The sequence below is a fragment of the Mustela nigripes genome, chromosome 17 (genome assembly GCF_022355385.1).
Source record: "Mustela nigripes isolate SB6536 chromosome 17, MUSNIG.SB6536, whole genome shotgun sequence".
Lineage (NCBI taxonomy): Eukaryota > Metazoa > Chordata > Mammalia > Carnivora > Mustelidae > Mustela > Mustela nigripes.
Window position 1 is genome coordinate 43,405,021 of NC_081573.1, and position 21,235 is coordinate 43,426,255.

The window sequence follows — 21,235 nt, forward strand, 5'->3', positions numbered from 1 at the left end:
AATCAGGGACGCCTGGGTGGCTCAGTTGGTTAAGCAGCTGCCTTCGGCTCAGGTCATGATCCCAGCATCCTGGGATCGAGTCCCACATCGGGCTCCTTGCTCCACAGGGAGCCTGCTTCTCCCTCTGACTCTGCCTTCCACTCTGTCTGCCTGTGCTCGCTCTCACTCTCTCTCTCTGACAAATAAATAAATAAAATCTTAAAAAAAAATAATGGGATTATCAAAGAGCTGCAAATAAATTATACCACTAACAGAGTAGTAAGCAAGTAAGAATTGTTCCTTTGCACATGAAATGTTAAGTACTTGAGTATAACCAAAAAAGTTCCAAAACTAAGAAATAATCCCTAACCCAAATTATTGAATAAATGAAAGCTGTAGTCAGTCCTCTCTAATCAACTGTAACTGTGTTTACCTGATTAATAGTACAACTGTCCTGGAAACAGAACACAGCACAAATCTGACCTCAGAACCATAACATCTATTACAAAGCAACATGGGAAGTATTTGAGTTAAATTTTGAAGAATATAGATCAAATGACCTGGAAGGTTTGATCAAGAGTAGAGACAAACCTCAGTCTCCATTCCATGAACAGAAATTTATTTTTAAGGCTGGCTAGGTATTTTGCAAATGAGTAATGAAAGCAGTTCATTTAAGAAGTATAGACTTGAAAAAAAATTCTTGAGTTCCATTAATGAGACAAATGGTGAACCATCTACTTTCCATTATGTTTAAATTGGCTCATATCCCCCAAAATTTTATTTCTGAGAATAATTTGCTTGAGACAAGTGACAAAATTACATGAGGTTTTTCCTTTTTAGGATATTAAGTGTGTTAATTATTATTTATAAAAAAAAGTCAGGATTCAGTTTTCTACCTGCTTATCCCCATGCCGCGATAAAACGGATTTTAACCTCTGGTTCTGGCATTTCCACCTGCGTATCTGCTCATTCCTCCTGCAGACAATCTACACAGATCACTTTGGTAAACTCCTGCTCTTCCTTTGAACTCAAGCCTTTACTTTGTGTACAAATGTTTGGTACTGCCTAACTTCTGTTGTAGAAGAGACTCAGATCTGGGTCTTCTTCTCACTGTGGCTCCAAGGTCCTGGGCAAGTTAGGTCACTTCCTGGTCCTTATGCTACTACTGGTAAAGTTAGAACTTGATGAGCAGTGAATGGGCTAGAGGAGTCTGATCTCAAGGGGTCGGCAAACTACACCCTGTGGCTGGTTTTTGTACAACCCTTGAGCTAAGAATGGTTTCACCTTTTCAAAGGCTTGTTTTAAAAAAAAATTAACAACAGAGATACAAGTGGTCCAGAAAGCCTAAAATGTTAATTCTTTGCTGGCCTTTTATAGAGGTTTTGGGTATGACCCTTTAAACTGCAAGAACCAAGAATTATCATTTGGTTAACAAATATCTAATCAGCACTTGTCCTTATCATCTGCCACAGGACATATAAAAATCTAGTAGTTGTGACCATGCCCTCCAGGGGATTTACCTTAATCCTGCCTTCAATTCCACCAGTGATCCTAACTACTCATCCTATAGAAGTCTCCAGCCACCGATTTTGTCTCCTTTGCCTCACTGCCTGTTCAAAAGCCATCAATGGTAGCTCATCAGGCCCTCAGACTGGCTGTATTAGAATGATCTGGGAGCACAGTTAGAAAAGCAGATTACAGATCCATCCCCTGCCCCTTCTAATTCAGTATTAAAGATTATGTATTTTATTAAACGTTCCACAGACTAGTGATACGAATCCCAGCTTCAGAACCTCCACCTGATAGAATACAATAGGAACTTAAGACCTGGCCCATCTCCCTTCATCCTCTCTGTGCACTATATTCTTCTGCCATACAGAGTCCATGACATTTCTTGGAGCATACTAGGCTTTCTCATGACTTTATACAAGGGGTTTCTGCTGCTTAGAACCCCCACCCCACCATATGCCTGATCACTTCCTACTCTTCAAGATCAGCTCAACATTCGCTCTTCTGCAAGGCTTGCTGTACCCACAACTTTGGTGAGCAGGCTCAACTCTTCTTCCTGGAGCTCCCCAGTAGCTCACACAATTCCTTTAAAGCCAGGCTGTTCCTGGCCAGATAATATCTTCAGATTTGTAGGTCTTAATGGCTCTGTTCCAATTACTCAACTCAGTGTAGCATCAAAAGCAGCCACAGACAATACATACGTGATGTTTGTGGCTGAGTTCCAAAAAAAACTTTATTTACAAAAACAGGTACCGGGTAGATTTAGCCCAGGGGCTATAGTTTGCCAACCTCTGCTTTAGAGTACCCATCATACTTCATGCCCTTGACATATGAGAGAGGTGGACAGGTCTAAAACTTCACGAATCCTCCCTTTTATAAAAGCACTGGAAGCATGTACTCTTTCTAGTTTCCTCATCTGTTCATGGGAATAATATCTATACTTTATAGGACTGCTGCAAGGAATAAAGAAGATCATTTATCACATGAGAATAAAATGTGTTGGGCTCCATTTGCTTGCCTGGTCAACAATTCACTCACTTCCAGATGCAGGTGGTGGTACATATAGCGCAGATTTGTGCCTGAGCATTAATCATTTAGATGCCACAGCCTCTCTGGGCACCTAGCAGGTGCATGTCAGAACACAGGTCCCCCCACAACAACAACAGAGCAGTGGTAGAGATGGCAATGGCCTTGGGAGACCAGCAAGGTGATCACTTACAGCAGGGTGACCAGGGGAGATTTATGGAGGAGGCAGAATTTTAAGAGGCAGCTTCGTGTATGCGATGTATAGGCCATGGACTTTTGAGCCAAGATCTCATTTCAGGCCCCTCATTGGGCTCCATATTGGGTATGTAGCCTATCTTAAAAAAAATCCCAAAGCCCAATTTTGCCACTTTTCATGTTTGTGACTTCAGGCAAGCTAGTAACTTTTCTAAACTTCCTAAAATGGGGCGAATATATCACTCACGGAATAAGGGTTCTAGAGATTCAGTAAAACAATATGTGAAAAGTGCCAGGCTCATGGAAAGTACTCTAGTCAATATCAGCATCTCTTCTCTTTGAAGGATGGATGGGATTGTCACAAGCAATGATGAAGAAATGACAGTCCAACTGTGGGGAATGAGAGGAAGCAAGAAGAGTAAAGTAGCAAAAACAGTGTGTTCTAGAGAACAAGCAAACCAGTTTGCTTGGAGGAAGGATCCACAAAAGGACACAAAAGGTAGCAAAAATTGAAAGCTAGGCCTGGGGGTCATGATAGGGAGCAAAATAAAAGCATTCTAACCATTGCCCCATAGAACCTAGCAGAATGTGAGAGATTAGTAGATGTTTACTCAAATTGCCAAGTCTTAATTGCTCTTAGAAGGTACAAAACTATAAATATTCATAAATCTTTTTTAAGGCTCAAAGTCTAAAGTAGCCCAATTCAAACAAATTTCTTTTAACAAAGACTGGTATTTAGTTGTCAAGGCACTGAGAAGTTTGCTAAAAATGAAAGCAGCGATGAGTGGGAAGCTCTGAAACCCTTCCATCCTCACTCACATCTAGAGCAATGCCTGGAAGCCCATGGGTGGGGCTTCAGAACTGCCAGAGATGGCTATGTTGTCGCTCCCCACTCCCAAGTCACATTCTAGCAGTTTGAGCAAGCCTTGGTGGTGAATAACTTAGCTGAAAGTTATTTCATTCATGGAAGCAATACCAGGCCCAACCAGGACCACCAACCATCCCCAAAACTGCTACAAAGAAGGTCTTCATACTTGGGATTCTTCTCCCCAGAAAGGGGTTGGTTGAGAACGGCGGGCTTGGATGGTGATGCTGGGACGACCTCTTGGGAGGAGTCCAGACCTGTGCTTGGTTCAGTACTCTGGCTGTCCTCCTCCAAAACCAATCTGCTTATTGTCATGCGCTTATTCTTGGGCTGCAGTTCGGAACCACCCTCACTCTCAGTAGGGGCTGGACTTTCATTTTCATCTTTTCTTGGTCTCTTGTTTTTGAGGGCTGGTGATGGCAGGGACACCTGATTAGGAAGTACCAGATCTTTCTGGTCCAGTTTTGAGAAGGCTGCTTCAGAATCTTGTGCACTGGACAGAGTCTTGAAAGCTGCTTTCAAGGTCATAATTCCAATGGTGGTTGGAGTTGTCCGTAACTGCCTATATATAAAGCAAATATACAAGGATCAGTCTCACCATTATAGATGCTCATCCAGATAGCCGCAACTTTTCCAAAGCGTGAAGCCTCAAATGAGACAGAGGACTCTTCGAGTGGAGGACTCTTCATTTAAAAAAAATAAAAGAGGGGCAGCTGGGTGGCTCAGTCAGTTGAGTGTTTTACTTCACCCTGGGTCATGATCTCAGGGTACTGGAATTGAACCCTGCATTGGACTACCTGCTCAATGGGGAGTCTGCATGTCCCTCTCCCTCTGCCCTTCCCCCTGCTTGTGCACGCTCTTGCTCTCTCTCAAATACATAAATAAAATCTTTTTAAAAATTAAAAAAAAAAAGTAAGAAACTGCTCATAACAACTTTATAAAGCTTCCATTTATAAGCATAAGTAGAGGCTTTAAATATATAAGTTGAACTCCAGAGTTTAAACTCCAAGTAAAAGAAACTTAAAGGACTAGAGCCAATGACACTCCCCCTCCAAGAGACCTTTTTAGCCGGTGCACTAACCCCTTTTGTCTGCATGAACTAAAGTAATGCTTTCCACTATGTAAGAACTCTCTGTATAGTGCCAGTTACAAGTCTGCCTGGACAACCAACCGACAATCTAGCAATCTCACCTTCCGGTCCCGTCCAACCCTCCTGTGGGAGAAGGAAAAGACGGTCTCCATTCTGCCCCCTTTCTCCTACAGTACACTTATAAATGGGACTTTTGAGAATTCTCTGAGTTAGTGTGCCATGCAGTCTTAGAACAAAGAGAAACTGCCTTTTCATAATAAAAGTAAGTTCATCTATCATTTGGAATAACCAATAAACTTTAAATAAAAACTGTTAGGAGAGGGTAAACTGTCAGCCTACAAGCCAAACCCAGTTGGCAGATACATCTTATTGCCTCACCTATGTAAGTTTTGTTTTTTTAAGTTGGATTAATTGCCAACTCAGAAATCTGCCAATTCAGAAACTGGGAAAGCTAAAAAAACAAAAACAAAAACAAAAAACCCTAGATGTCTCACATAAAAATCTGAACTACAGTTTGGGCATCCTTGGACATTCCCACATAGCAACTATCACATGAAGCTTAAAAGCATGCCCTCTTTGGTTCACACTCCATGTTCTGAACTGCATTATCTTACACCCATTCCTATGCATTTCCTACTGGGCCCCCTGCTTTAAAAACTTGTTTGGGTGGGTGCCTGGGGTGGCTCAGTGGGTTGAGCCGCTGCCTTCGGCTCAGGTCATGATCTCGGGGTCCTGGGATCAAGTCCCATGTCGGGCTCTCTGCTCAGCAGGGAGCCTGCTTCTCTCTCTCTCTGCCTGCCTCTCTGTCTACTTGTGATCTCTCTGTCAAATAAATAAATAAATATTTAAAAAAAAAAACAAAACAAAAACAAAAACTTGTTTGGGAATCTGATTCACAAGTCTGAACACTGCCTTAAGAGATCAGGTATCCACAAGTAGATGTGGGCAAGATGTGGGCAAGGCAAGGATAGGAGAACAGAGAAGGAAAGAACCTTTAAGGAATAGCCAGTCGGGAACTTTTGTTAGGGATATGACATCCAGTCTTCAATATTCTTTTTTTCCCGGGGTGTGCTCTGTAACTCCCACAGTGCCTTGTACAAGTAACCTAGTACCAAGAGGAACTAATGGATTCTGCTCTAAGGAGACTGCTGCCAACAGACTACCCTTGTGTTTCACTCAAGATCACAAAAAGCCATCCCTCTCACCTTGCAGGTTCTCTAAGTGGCTTTTGCACAGGCTCTGGTGCTGGCTGTTTATCTTCCTTCACTGTACTGGAGGCAGCAGTCTCAGATTTCAAAGCCTTCTTGGCCATCTGGGAAAAGAAGGATGTCATCAGGAAGAGGAAGCCACAGAATTTCATTAATTCTCGTCTTTCGCCACGAACATACACTCTCAACAGGCAGACACGTTCATTTAGAAATCCAAACTAGGCATAAATTAGAGGCGGACACACAAAGGGAGAGAACTCACAAGAACTATTTCAAATGTCTTGCCTTTTTCTTCCTCAAAAAATGGCTCAGAGTTTTCTATACTAAACAAGAATTCAATCTGAGTGGTGCTAACCATCTTGACACTAAGAATTCTTTAACCTTTTGGACAACAAATAAGTACGTAATTTTACTTTGTACTTCCTTTTTTGTTCTTTCAATCTCATCCCTAATCTAGTTTCTCAATGCCAAATACACCTTTGGGGTCATGCACAAAAGTCAGACTTTTTTTCAAACTTAAGATAACTGGTGTTTATATTAGTGTCTTTTAGTATGTGTCTAAAATTTTTTGTAACTCTATATCCACAAATATGTTTTGCCTAATAACTCTGAAAATCCCAGTACTACATAAAGCCCTGAGTGGACCAATCTTGCTCTGACTCTAACTGCTTATCTGTCTGCCTTTGACTAAAAATTTTATGTTTCTCATCAGTCCAGTATCATTGTTTCAGATACGTATGCCTGTAACAATGATGTCTTTAAAACTGAGAGGTCTCTCCCCTCACAGAAACAGTGGCAGGTTATTTTCCAGTTATCTGGAACACAAAAGAGAGGACGGTCGGCCAGGCTCAAGTATCCTGATACTTGCACCCTGAATATCCCAAACTCTCTACTTTGCAGACGGTCTGACAACTGCCAAATAACTGCTCCTATCAGTGACACTATCCCAATATGGGCCTGGTAGATCTACTGTCATGTACTAAGATACTTTCTTTTTTCTGTCTTTGATCTTATTTTTAAGTAATCTCTACACCCAGTGTTGGGGCTCAAACGCACAACCCCAAGATCCAGAGCTGCACGCTCTATCGATTCAGCCAGCCACCCCAAGCTAAGATATTCTTAACTCTCTAAATGTTGGTGATTATAAAAAAAAAAAGAAGACAACAACAAACCTTCTCATTCAGTTTCCCAGTATCACAGCCCACCCTCTAGGACAGCCTGGGTTCTAATTCTTTTGCATACTGTCCTGAGCCTCACTGCTACCACTCTTTCTGCTTATCACTTTGATGCAATTAAAGAATGTCTTCATTTAGTTTCTTTTGCCTTATCATCCTCTGGTCACACCTTTTTTTCTCTAGTTATTCCCTCTTCCTGTTAACAACCCCATCACACCATGTCTACAAAACTACTCTTCCTCCCAAACTCAAATTTCATCTCCTTTGCAGACCACCAGTAATTTTAAGTGTGTCCCCACTTTAGCCACACAGATTAATCAAATGTAGGAGGTATAAATGGGAGGTGAGAAAAACCAGGTATGTTCCATTTTTGCCTGCTTCTGTGTATTTTAGGCATTTAATTAAGAAAGACAGTGCATATAATTCAGTCTTTTATACACATTTACTCTTTTCACTTATAAAAAGAGCTGTCCTTTTCTAATTGCCTGCACATCCTCAAGGCCACATCATGGTTATGGGAAAAGGCAGCCAAGGCCCACCGTAAGGAGGTAGGGCTCTGCATCATCCAGGTGACTCTCCAGGAAGCGCAGCATCTTCTGCTGGAAGGTCTCATAGGAAAAGTTCTGGATAACAGGGTGGGCCAAATTCTTCTCACGGATAATGTTCAGGAGATCATTTCTCAGCTTCTACACAAAGGACCGATATTTGTCACATAAGAAAGAACTCCAGTAAAAATTCAGTGATGCTGAGTTGAGACAACACTATTAGAACTTTCACAATGCTGTCAATGGCAATCACTAGTACATATATAGGAAGGGGAGCCTATCACAATGAACAGGTCAATAAATTATGGATCAGCCACAGAAGTTACTATGTAGCTATAAGAAAAAAAAAGAAGAACTTGGAATCTGAAGTACCTTTATACATTCATATAAAGATTTTTAAACTTAAGGAAAAAAAGGATGAAGCAACTCCTTAAGTGGTAATACAGAACAATCTTTAAGGTATGTTAAGTGCAAAAAGCAATTTATGAAATGTTCGTAAATTCTATATACACCTGTGAGGGTATGCTCACAGGTGCATATAGAAAGACCAGGAAGAATGGATATATATATAATATACATATATTATATATATATATCTGTAAACACAGATGCACATTTGTTGGCTTGCACATGCGTAGAATATCTCTGAAAGGATAAAAGAATAAACTGGTTGCCTACGAAGAAAGGAATGAGGTGGCTGACTTAAGAGATGAGCTCAACTCTTTTGTTGTACCTTTTGAATTTTATTATATACAGGTATTACCTTTTCAAGAACTCAAATTTAGATTTATAAAGAAAAAAAAAAGCAGGGCACCAACAGAGCTTTTGACACCAGAAAATAGAGGAATTAAGTCCTCACCAAGGCAGTCTGCAGGATCAGCATTTACGTAAATAAGAGTTAGAAGTGTTACAGAACTTGATAGCTTCATACTGGTGCTGATCACTTAAAAGTTCTGTCACAAACATGGCAGAAATGGGCAAGAAAATAATTTAGGTAAATTTATATAATAAAAAACAAATTTTTGAAAAACCAATCTCACTGTAAGCTATCCCGGATATAAAAGACAAGATTAAAGGTGCCAAATATTTAGATAACATTCCTAACAAAGAACCCTTTCCCTGTTTCCCCACAAAAAAACAATGATATGGATTTAAGTCATGGGAGCAAAAATATATCAAATTTACCTGAGTTGTGGGGTCCTTGGACATATGTTTTTTCAAAATTTTTGAAGCCTTTTCAAATTCTTTGTTTTTGATACAAATAATGACAGCCTACAAAAGGGGAAAAAAACCTTTTTTTTTTAACTGTTGTAATAATGACAGGTGTAATCAGAATATCAGATACTAAAATAAACTACTAATAAGTAAAAAATGAGTCTTATATATCCAAGAACTTCTTCACATTCTGTCAAATTCCTTTATTTAAAAACTAACAGTCACTGCTCAGGCATTATGAACAACTGTAAGCACTCTTCTTTCACTGTGTAGGGTAGTAGATTTTCAACATTATACCGGATTTTCAAAAAATAGCTGGTAAAGCAAAATCTGATCCTCTGGATTACAGACCATTTACCCAGTTTGAATAGGGCCTCCTAAGGAAAGGCAAAATGGGCAGGAGTCATTCCAGGTCCCCAGAACAATTGGATCTGTTCTTTTTGGATGCAAAAGCTTTGATATAATGATGGGGACAGAGAGGGGAGGCTACACTGTGAGGGGGGGGGGGAAGCCATTTGCTGACTACAGAGTTCTGCTAGTTCCATTCAGGAAAGACCTGAGGCCATTTCTGTAGGACAACCAACACAGCCTCTCACTATCCTAAACCCCAGCTGGCAACTCCAGTTCACGTGTGCAGGGAATTACTGAAATGAACAAACCCAGCACATCGACAGGTAACACACAAGGAGGGCAGAACTCCAGGTAGGATGCAAAAGTCTCATGAGCCACAAAGATAAAGAGTCCTTTAGTAAAAACCCCAAGAAAATATATTTAGAGGAAAAATGACACTGATCGAAATTTTAAGTGATATTTTTAAAATGTGTCATTTTTTTCAAAAAATTAGAAAAGCACTTGGAGTTACCTAACAGGATAAATACTGTCTCAAAGAGAGGTAAAAGAAACACCACACACACACAACAGGGAAGGAAAACTGGTCCATAGATATTTTCAATCTTCATTTCAGGGAAGAACTAAAAGAGATACGGACCAAAAGATGTAGGACTAGCAAAAGGAATTAATCTCTGGTATTAATCTCTGGTGATTCTGTCCTCCACATGCAAAGGAAACTGGTGTCAAATGCTCTTAAATAGCAGGCATGACCATAAATTCTTGCTGCCCAGGGTAGGTACAGAGTAGGTCTTTATATTTTATACTCAGATGACCATTCACTTTTACATCATTTTCAGATACTTACTTTCTTGAAGAATTCAAAGGTTCTACTTTATATAAAATAATTTAGATCCTATTATATGTTTAAATTTTATTTAACATGCATACAGTAAAATGGACTATTGGCTGGAGGGGGTAGTATCCTGTGTTTTAATACATGTATTGACTCCTGTAATACCACAATGAGGATGCAAAAACCTGCCTTTGTGCAAACCTTCTGTAGTCACCCCTTTCCCGTCCCCAGCCCTTGGCAACCAGTGATCTTTTCAGTTTTATCTCTTCAAGAATGTCGTATAAATGGAATCCTGTGCATGTAGTGCTTATTTTTTAGAAGATATTACCCTGAGACACTTCTTTCCTTCTGTTAGTGCTACTAAGATCCATCTATGTGATGCTTTATCTGTAGTTCGTTCTTTCTTATGGCTGAGCAGTATTCCATTATTTGAATGTATAGTAATGCCTCCCATTCCTCTTTCCTATACATACCTATGTTAACGTTTATCAATTAGGCACAATAGGAGATTAACAATAAACAAGAAAAATTGTAACAATATACTGTAATAAAAGTTATATGAATGTGGTCTGTCTCTCAAAATATCTTACTGTACTGTACTTATCCTTGTGATCTGAGATGGTGGGATGCCTATGTGATGAGGTGACATGACATGAATAACACAGATATTAAGACTTAGCCCTAGGTTACTACTGACCTTCTGCCTTCTGACCATATGTCAGAAGAAGAATTGTCTGATTTTCAACCACAGTTGACTGTGAGTAACTGAAACCATGGAGTGAAACTATGGATGGGGTGGGAGGACTACTGTGCTACTTTTATCCATTGACCACTGAAGGGTATTTGGGTTGTCTGCAATTTTTTATGAGTAGGAATAGACGTTAAATCGTTCATGTATAGGTTTTGAGGTGAACTTAATATTCCTCTAAGGTAAATATCCACAAGTGGGATTGCTGGGTCATATGGAAGGGCAGAGGGAAAGGGAGAAGGCTCCCCAGTGAGAAGGGAGTCCAATGTAGAACTCAATCCCAGGACCTTGGGATCATGACCTAAGCTGAAGGCCAAATCATGTTGAACATCTTGTCGTGTTTATATGCCATTTGTATATTCTCTTTGGTGAGGCTTTTGCCCATTTTTTAAAATAGTTTTGAGAGTTCTTTATGGATTTTGGACATAAGTCCTTTGTCAGATATGTGATTTGCATATATTTTCTCCTAGTTTACAGCCTGTCTTTATTCACTTAACAGTTTTTCTGAATAAAAGTTTTAAATTTTGATTAAGTCCAATTTACCATTATTTTCTCTTATCAAAATTTCCTCTAAACAGATCATGCTTTTATTGTCATAACTAAGGAACTTTTTGCCTAAGTCCAGGACATAAAGTTTTTCTTTCATCTTATTCAATAATCTTTACAGCTTTACATTTCATATTTAGATTATGATCCATTCTGAATTAATTTTTGTGAGGTCAAGATTCAGTTTTTGCATATGGACACCCAACTACTTCAATACCATTTGTTGAAGACTACCCTTTTTCTATTGAACACTTTTTCCTTGCATTGCTTTCACATTTTTGTCAAAAATCAATGTCCTATTTGTGTAGGCTTATTTCTGGACTTTGTCTTCTATTCCATTAATCTTTATTTATGGTTATGAGTATCTTTAGGATGATTCTTAAAATTGGATTAGTGAATTCTTCAACTTTGTCCTTTTACAGAATTGTTTGGGTTATTTTTCCTTTGCTTTACCATTTGTATTTTAGAATCAGTCTGTGTCCATAGAAAATCCTGTTGAGATTGTGATTAGAATTATATTAAATCTACAGATGAGCGAGAGAGAACTGACCTCTTAACTTTATTATCTTCCAGTCCATGAACATGGCGTGCCTTTTCATTTATTAGGTCTTGATTTCTTTTTTTTTTTTAAGATTTTATTTATTTATTTGACAGACATCACAAGCAGGCAGAGGCAGACAGAGAAAGGTGGGGAAGCAGGCTCCCTGCTGAGCAGAGAGCCGGACGCAGGGCTCAATCCCAGGACCCTGGGATCATGACCTGAGCCAAAGGCAGAGGCTTTAACCAACTGAGCCACCCAAGTGCCCCAAGGTCTTGATTTCTTTCATCAGCATTTTGTTTTTGCACATACAGAAACTGTACATGTTTTGCTAGTTTTATACCTAAGTAATTCTTTTTCTTCTCTTTTGGAGCTATTGTAAGTGGCACTGTTTGGGTAATTTCATTTCAAGCCATTCACTGTTAATATATACTGGAAATATGAATAACTTCGTGTGTTGATTTTTGTATCCTTCAATTTGCTCAACTTATATATAGATTTTTTTAGTATATTTCATGGGATTATCCATATGGACAGTCATATCATCTGTAAATAGGGACATTTCTTCCCTTCCTCTCTAGTCTCTTGCCTTTTCTTTTTCTTGACTTACTGCACTGGCCAGGTCTTCCCATATGACATGAAATGGAATGGTAAGAATGGGTATCCTTGCCTTTGTATCTTAAGGACAAAGCATTCTATCCTCCACTGTCAAGTATGATGTTAGCTGTAGGTTTTCTGTAGATATCTTTTATCAGGTTCAGAATGTTCTCTTCTATTCATAATTTCCTGAGTATTTTTATCATGAACTAATGTTGAATTTTGTTAAATGCCTTTTCTGCATCAACTGATACATTTCATTCTTTTTTAGATTAATAGAGTGAAGGACATTAAATTGATACTCGAATTTCAGACTAGCCTTGTATTCCTGGGGTTTAGTTTCCCTACTAAACTGCAAAAGCATCCAGGGTTAAGCAGCAGGATAGACAGTAAAAAGACAAAACAAAACAAAACAGTGGAATTTGCTCTATGTTCTGGGCCCAGGGGGTGGGGGGGGGCATGTCACAGCTCTACTGCTAAAGAGAATGGGTTCTCTTCCTTTAGTTCTAGTGCCACCCCGCTGTCACTGTTGTCACTGGGCCACTGCTGCTACCAGGACACTGGTACTGTCTGGGTGCCAAGGCAAGAGAGAAGGGAGAAAAGAAACCCTAGGATTTCTCTCACCCTCCCTGACTTTTAGGAGATCCCTTTGCACCTCCCCAGGCCAGAGGAAGCCTTTCTTGGAGTTCTTTCTGTTCCCACGGAGCATGCATTTCTAGGTTTCTCAGGAGACTCCAAATCCAGGCTGGATGGTACCAGAGAAGGAAAAAATGGTATACTAATCATCACCAGTTTGGTGGATCTTCAAATTCTGGTTTTCTTCCCCATCTGTTTACTACCATTTACATTTATGAATCCTCAGACAGCTGCTCCAAACATTCTGTCTAGGATTTATACTTGAATTAAGAAGGACAGAAGAGAGTATGCTTACTCTCGTCTTTTTCAGAGTTAGAACCAGGTCCTACTATATTTAATTTGTGAAATAAGAAAGGAAATGTGAACACTTTCAAATTCTAAATTAGAAGTCTGTCTAATTGGAGACAACGTTTGTACTATAAGCTTATCTTTTAAAACTAATTTCCTGGAAAGCTGTTGTTGTTTTGTTTTGTTTTATTTTTAGGGGTGAACTATTGTTTTTTTTCACTTGAGAGTTTTCAGAAAGAAGTATAATTTCTTCTCTTATGTAGCTGTTAAGGTTCTTAGGGTATAAGCAATAGCAATGGTCTCTGGCTAACTTAAACAAAAAGGAAATTCCAAGCGTAGATTTTCAGTAGAGGTGGGATAGGTCTGTTGAGGGGAAATAGCAGAAAGCACATAGAAAGAGAAAACCAAAATTCACAAAAGGGAAAAAAAGGCTAAAGAAGCAAACTCAGAAAACAAACAACAACAACAAAAAAAAAAAAGGGCTGTTATGGGAAGCAGGAATGCTCAAAAAGCTCTGACAAAGCCTTTTATTTCAAGAGTTAAGGTATTTAGAGACTGTTTTATGCACCCAGCCCCGCTAAAATGGGGTAAGACCCCAAAAGAAAAGATGCTGTTACCAAAGATGCAGGGGAGAATGTTCCACAGCAAAAAGCAACGAATAAATGCTTTTCCGATAATGTGCCATACATGTTACACTCTGCTGTTCTCCACGGGAACCTAACTAAGGAATCTCAGTTATGAAGCGAAAACCAATATAGCCTCAATATCATTAAAAGCTTACAGAATCAGTTCTCAAAGTTTTAGTCTCAGGATTCCTTTCTGCTTTTAAATGTTAATGAGGACCCAGAAGAGCTTTTGCTTATGTGCGTTATATCACCATATTAGAAATATAAAACTAAGAAAAACTTAAATAATAATATTTATTAAGTCATTTAAAAGTAACAAACGCGTTGCAGGTTACTGTAAAAAACATAACTTTATGAAGAATTACTATGCTTTCTACCACAAACAATGAGAAGGCTGGCCTTGTTTTACATTTTTGGCAATCTCCGTACTACCTAGCTTCACAGAAGAAAGCTGGATGCTCATATCTGCTTCTCCATTCATACTGATGTGTTGTTGTGGTTAAAGTATATAAAAGAAAAAAGTCCAGCCTCACACAAATATAAAGTTGTAAAAGGGAGGAGTATTTTAATAGACCTTTCAGAAAATTGTGGTTATTCTTCTTTGACTCTATACCAAATTTGGGCAAGTGAACTTTTCATCATCTGTTATATTAAAATCTTTTAATCTATCTTGCATTTTAAATGGATCTTTTACCTATGAATGATTTTGTAATATAATGCACTGGCCATTTGGCACATATTTTTTTACTAAGTTATACAGATCTTTCAAATGTTGACACATTCATTGAAAGTATTTTTTAAAATCACAGCTCTTAATTAACCACCATCAATCTTATGAGAAAAGCTGTCAGGTACATCAATACAAGTTTTCCAAAATTTGAATTTTTACTTGAAAGCTTGAGTTTTATCCCTGGCAACAAATACTACCAACTGTTTTCTCTGAAATGACATGTTCCCATTGCTCTTTTGCAAGAAAATGACTGCTATATACCCACACCTCAATAACCAAAATTTGTCAGTTCTTCCAAGTAAGAAAGGTGTTCCATTAGAAGAGCACCTAGAGTAGCATGCAACTCAAGCAATCTCACGAGTGACTTCCTCAGGACAACCATCATGTTATGTGACAGAAATGCTTTAGGCAAACTTCCTGCTTTGTCACAAAATACTGAAAAGGTGTTTGCTCAAGGGCCTAGATTTAATAAAATCAATTTACTGCTTTATCAAAGACATTCTTAATGGAAACTGGCTTCTTTTATTTTTCAACTACAACTATGTGACAGTGAAGACTACAATAACTAGTAAGAAAAGTTACCACTTCCTGGGTCATGTTAAAGCACCAGGAATTTTACCTATCAGTGCTTTTGCACCATTAGTGCAAAGTCAGTGCACTGAAAGTCAACTCATTTGGCACTGTTACGAAAATAGTTTTGATTCCTGAAGGGGTTCTGAAGACCTACAGAAATCCCTACATCCAAGGCTCCTGGGTAGCTCAGCTGGTTAAGCAACTGCCTTTGGCTTAGGTCATGATCCTGGAGTCCCAGGACTGAGTCCCACATCAGGCTCTGTGCGCAGGGAGCCTGCTTCTCCCTCTAACATTCTCCCCTCTCATGCTCTCTCTTACTCCCTCTCTCTCAAATACACAAATAAAATCTTAAAAAGAAAGAAACAAAGAAATCCATACACCACATAACGAAAAGTTCTAATTTAACTAATTTGACACACTTTAACAAAAACTTAATAGAATTTTAAATGAACTTTCGAGACACTTTACAAAGCTTAAAATTCATCAAAAAGCCTCAACAGCCTGGGCATCCCGTGGTATTTTCCTGAAGATGACCATAAACAGATCCTATGACTCTAAATGAAAAATTAAAAAAACAAAATAAATTGAGGCAAGTGATATGGTATCATTTAATAACTAAGAGTTCAAGGTAATTGTAGTGGCCAGCCTCTAAGATCGCCCCCAACGGTCACCGCCCTCTGCATAGTCCCCTTCCACACACTAATCCACAGCTGGTCCGGTCTGTGTGACCAACAGCATATGGCAGAAGTAATGACACTTCTGAAATTAGGTTATAAAAGACTGCAACTTTTATCTTGGCTCTTGTTCTCCTGGATCACATATTCTAGAGGAAATAAGCTATCATGTTGTAAGGAGTCCTGTGGAGAGGCAAGAAGATGAAGACTCCAAACAACAGCCAGCAAGGAAAGTGAGTCCTGCTAACAACCATGTAAGTGAGCACAGGAACAAATCCTTCAGTCCCAGCTGAGTCTTGAGATGACTGCCACCCTAGCAGACAGCTTGACTACAATCTCATCAGAGACCTCAAGCCAGGAACACTCAGCTGAACCCAACCCTTGGAAAGTGAGAGACAATATTTACTGCTTTAAGCTGCTAGATTTGGGGGTAATTTGGTACGTAGCAAGAACAGTAATATGGCAAGTGTAACAAAAAATCTGGTACATGATGGAAAATGGAAAAGCAGAAGGGAGTCAACATAAGGGTACGGTTGACTATTTTGAAAAAATTTAGACTTTGCTAACAGATTTTTCATAAGGAAGCCTCCCAAACAAGACCTATAAACTTAAATAAGAAATAATAATAAATCAACAAATAAACAGATGAAAGCCCACAAGACTCTTCCAGAAGAGGGTACAGAGACAAATCTACAGCTCTTCTGTTCTGAAGGAACTGCACTTCTGAATCCACTACCTACTTAACAGGAATTACATGAATTACTTTGAAATGGGTATCATTTCTTCCCTGTGCAGTTTTTTTTCAAGATTTTATTTTTATGTAATCCCAACACCCAATGTGGGGCTCGAACTCACAACCCCGAGATCAAGAGCTGCATGCTCCACCAACTGAGCCAGTCAAGTGCCTCATGATACCATTTCTTCCCATTCAAAAGATCCTCAGCTCTTCTGAAAGTAGGCATGGATTTCTCCTCCTTTGCTATTATGTCTTTTCTGGCATTTTCCCTCCAATACAAACCTGACCTACCCATACTAAAAATCTATTCTTGGACTTACTCCTCTTTGGAATTTGGATTATCTGAGCATTCTTTCCAAGACTGAAAGTATCCTGCCCAAGGTCCTTAACTGAATAAATATCTGCACCTCACTAGTCCTTAACTGAATAAATATCTGCAACACACTCGTTGTTTGTTTGTGTTTTTTGTTTTTTTTTTAGCAGGGTACCTAAGTATCCAGCACACTGCTAAGGGACAGAAAGTCTTCACTGCCAAGCAGTTTTATCTTCCCACCCCCATGTCAAATCTTTTTAGGGGGTGCTCTTTTCTTACCAATTTCCTTACTTTCTACTACCAAAGCAATGCTGAGTTGTTGTTCTTCAGTCCCCACCTCTACATCTGCTTCCACACCCCCAGACTTGGTTACTGAGGAAGAAAAAGCTTTTTCTGACTGGTTCCCATTGCCAGTAATGTTTTAAATAAAAATAAGTTCTACTACATGAGACTACCTGAGCCAATAACACACAGCCCCAAATTCCAAGACACTCCAGTAGCTTCTTCCTTGTCAAGAACACTGGCTATGTCACCCTTCTACAATTACTGTTTTGCTAACTGGCTGATTATCCTAGAATCTTTAATTCTGTTTGTTGAAAAGGAATGTTCCTCTTCAGAGTCAGTCCCACATTTCCTATGGCCTCAGCGATCCTCTTTGGTTTATAATAAACAAAGATGACCAAAACCTAGGCCAGTTGCTTCTAGCCCTTTACCAATGCTCCTGAATGGTGTAATAACCTCCAAGATGTCAGTCTTCAATGCCAACCCAATTCTTGTGAATTGTGGCCTCCTGCCAAGGCTACAAGGAACACAACCAAAATCACAAAAGCAGCATACCTGCCATTAAACAGTTTCCAAGCCTGGCCGAAGAGATGTAACATCTGTGTGTGTCTATGTTTGAGTGTGCTCACTGGCTTTCTCCATCCCCACACAGAAAAGATAAGCATTGTATCCTCAAAGACATCTTCTTTGTCAAAAGGAAAAAGGAAATAAAAATAGAGCCTTACAGCCTCCTTGACCAGTTTTCTACTGGATTCGACCACTGCCTCTGTCAGTGTAAATTCCGTTTTAATCATCTCCAGCACATTGATAGCTGATTCCAGTGGTGTGAGCTCGGCCTCCATATCAAAGGAACAGTCTAGGACAAAGAGCACAGTTTTCACTTTAAGCTATTTTATAAGCAGAAACATGTCCAAAAATACATGTTTATCAGAAAAGACATATGTAAATATAGAAATATTTGCATATAATTTGCTAACATACTGGCTACAAGTTATAAAACATGTTAAGTGTTCAAATTCAAACCAATAAATTTGAAGTGACTATTTTTTAATAATTTCAAAAGCAGGTAGAAATTTATTTTTTAACACATGAATTTGCATCTCAAATTTCAGGACAGACACATCCTCCTCAGATACAAGGGACCAGAAACTGAAGACAGTTCTGCTAAACAGCTCTTAAGTTCAGTTAAAAGAAAAAAGTGCTTATACTCTGAAAACCATTCTATGGGGGGAAATCTGGCCTTAACATAACTCACTAGATCGCAGCAAGGTTGGGGCAAGCAAGAAACAGGTGGGAGGAAATAAAAAACAGAAAAGCAGCCAAGGGAATCGTAACTGGAGAAAACTAGACCCAGAGAACAGACTCATCCTAGAAGGGAAAAGACCACTGTGATCGAAACATAGTAGTAGTGCACCTTAACCTCGAATCCTTCAGTTCCAGACATAAGTTGGAAAACAACAACGTAACCATAAATAAACCAAGAGAAGAACAAAAATTGCCATACCTAAATTTTCCCCTTCTTCGATGCGCGACAGACACTGCATAACCCGCAGCAGCCGGGACACGGTATGCTCCTTCCCCAAGGGCCTGACAAGCAAAGCTGGGAAAGAAGACATCGTTGGCTCGGCGATCCCCCCAGCGCCGACCCCCAGGCCCCACAGATCCCCTTCCCCAACCAGCCTCCTTCCCCAGGTCCGGCCCTCACCCTGCATGATGTCCCGGATCTGCCTGAAGTCCCCGTACCGACTACCCCGAAAGGCCCGCAGCGCCTCGTGGAAGTAGAACTTGAGCACCCAGCGGTTGACCGCCTCCTCCAGCCGTGCCTCCCCCGCGCCCCGCTCCGTGGCGCCCCCCAGCCCCGGCTCCTGGCGCCCCCGCCGAGCCCGCCCGCTGCTGCGGGACGCCCGCCGGCCTGCCGCCCGCCCGCCGCCGTCGCTGCTCCCGCCTCCTCCCGCCATCGCGTCCGATCGCCGCGCGCCCTCCCCGCCTTCCCGGCCGGGCCGCTTCTTCGACTGTGACGCCTCCGGGTCACGTACGACGCCCGGGCCGGAAGCAGGGCTTGCCGTCCCGGCTCCCGCGGCCATGACACGGACGGTGTTCTTAGCCGCCCGCGGGCTTCTGGGAGGGAAAAGACCGTGCATTCCCTAACCCCGCCTCGGACCCCGTAGTTCCCGGTGTGCAGGCCGCAATGCTTCCTGGGACTTGAAGTCCAAGCCGTCCAGGCTGGTGAACCAAGCGGGTTTGCGGTCAAGTGTCAACTTCGCTCCGAAATTATGGAACACTTTGAGATTTGGGGATTACGTATAAGATATTGAAAAAAAAATACGTGCATCTTATTAAACACAAAATTGTAAAATGTAACACACAGTTTATAGAAAGTTTATTAAAAAGATATTTTTAAACAAATTATTTTATTTTTTAACAAGTAATTTAAAGCAAGGCCAGTGTAAACCCAATCGAGGTCAAGAAATACATTACGACCGGCACCCCAAAAACCTCTAGACATATAAGACAGATAATTTTTTTAATTACAGAAGTAACACGTTAGGAAAAAAAAAATAAGTAAAAGGATGAACATTTAAGTCACCCATAATTCCACAGGAAAGAATACATTCACATGCAGTTTTATAGCCTTCTAGTGTCTTTTGTACGTAGTGTGTGCGTGTGTGTGTGTGTGTGTGTATTTTCTATTAAAAACAGTGTTATACTGTATATATTTTATCTAATCATTTTTCATTTAACGTATAACAAACGTCTTTGCATGCCATTAAATATTTTTTCCACAGTATCTTTAACAGCTACATACCATTCTCATGTGTAGGTGAACCAAAGTTTTCTTCACTTAAGCCCCTAATATAAGATGTTCAGGTTATTTCAAAATTTTCTGATTTTAGACAATCTCAATATTAGAAACATACTTTTAACAGTACCGTTGCACAAATTTATAATTATTTCCTTAACATGGAATTAGTGAACCAAAAAATACACAGTAGAACGCACATCAAAATATTTCACTTGTTACTCTTTGTCAGTTCCCTTTTGCTTTTGAACAAGCTGCAGATGCCTTAACATGATGTTCACAGCTTGAAGAGGTTGCCTATTTGCCAACATCATTTTGTGCTCACATGTGTCTATGCACAATTTCTGTCACTTCCTTTTTGCTTGCTACTCAATTGCCACGGAGCCTTATCTTGTCTATTCTAGCCTAACTCCTTCTTGTCCTTCAAGCCTCATTGAAGAGAATTTCAACCATTCTTGACTTTCTGGGACAGTTTAAACATCTCAGTGCTCCCTGCTTATCATCTCATAGTTCATCCTTCCTGATACATGATCTAGAGTTAGCTGCTTTGGGAAGTAGATACCCTGTCTGTCCACCCTACATCCTGGAACCTAGCTCAGGGCCTGACATATTTCTTGAAGTTGGATTTGACTAAGCACATGAGGAAGGCTTTTGGTACACATTGAAAAACCATACCATTAGCAAATTATATTTACTGCAATTTAATTACACACCAGGAAACTCTATTTACTGAAATAGTGACATTCTTCGGGCTGCCTCCCATTTCTTATGTATTTGTGTCATGATTTTCTAGGTACAGAACAGCTGACTACATAATTTTATGATTACACAGGACATCTTCCCTGAGTTCTTTTCTCCCTTTATGTCCTGGAGAGGACTTCAAAAAAAAAAAAAAAAAAATCATGGTCCCTCTCTCCTTCTCCAAGTTCTCTTCTCGTCCACCTCCTGTTCCAAATCCACTTACAGCCCTCGCCTTGCTTGACACATTCCTAAACTATACTTACTTTTTTCCCCCTCCATTTCTGTGATGGCTTTGACACAAAGACCTTGGAAAGTCCATTCCCATTCCTTCGCTGGATACATCATTGTCCGTATCTTCCACAGGTGGGCAGGATGAATGATCAAGGAGCATTTTCAGAGGACTGAGTGGGCGTGGAG

General features: G+C 40.0%; 1 protein-coding gene across 4 annotated transcripts in view; it reads right to left on the reverse strand.

Moving 5' to 3' along the window:
* Positions 1-19,419, reverse strand: part of TERF2 (telomeric repeat binding factor 2) — a 24,207-nt gene extending 4,788 nt beyond the window's left edge. For 2 of the 4 annotated variants that reach the window (XM_059383473.1, XM_059383471.1), the window contains exons 1-7: positions 18,983-19,419; positions 18,782-18,877; positions 18,003-18,133; positions 8,778-8,864; positions 7,587-7,733; positions 5,870-5,976; positions 3,744-4,136 (exon numbers count right to left, since the gene is read on the reverse strand). In XM_059383473.1, the coding sequence (XP_059239456.1) occupies positions 3,744-4,136; positions 5,870-5,976; positions 7,587-7,733; positions 8,778-8,864; positions 18,003-18,133; positions 18,782-18,877; positions 18,983-19,418 (1,397 nt within the window). In that variant the 5' untranslated portion in view covers position 19,419. The remainder of the gene's footprint in view (positions 1-3,743; positions 4,137-5,869; positions 5,977-7,586; positions 7,734-8,777; positions 8,865-18,002; positions 18,134-18,781; positions 18,878-18,982) is intronic. The other 2 variants (XM_059383474.1, XM_059383475.1) reach the window with 2 other exon arrangements.
* Positions 19,420-21,235: the final 1,816 nt, after the last annotated feature.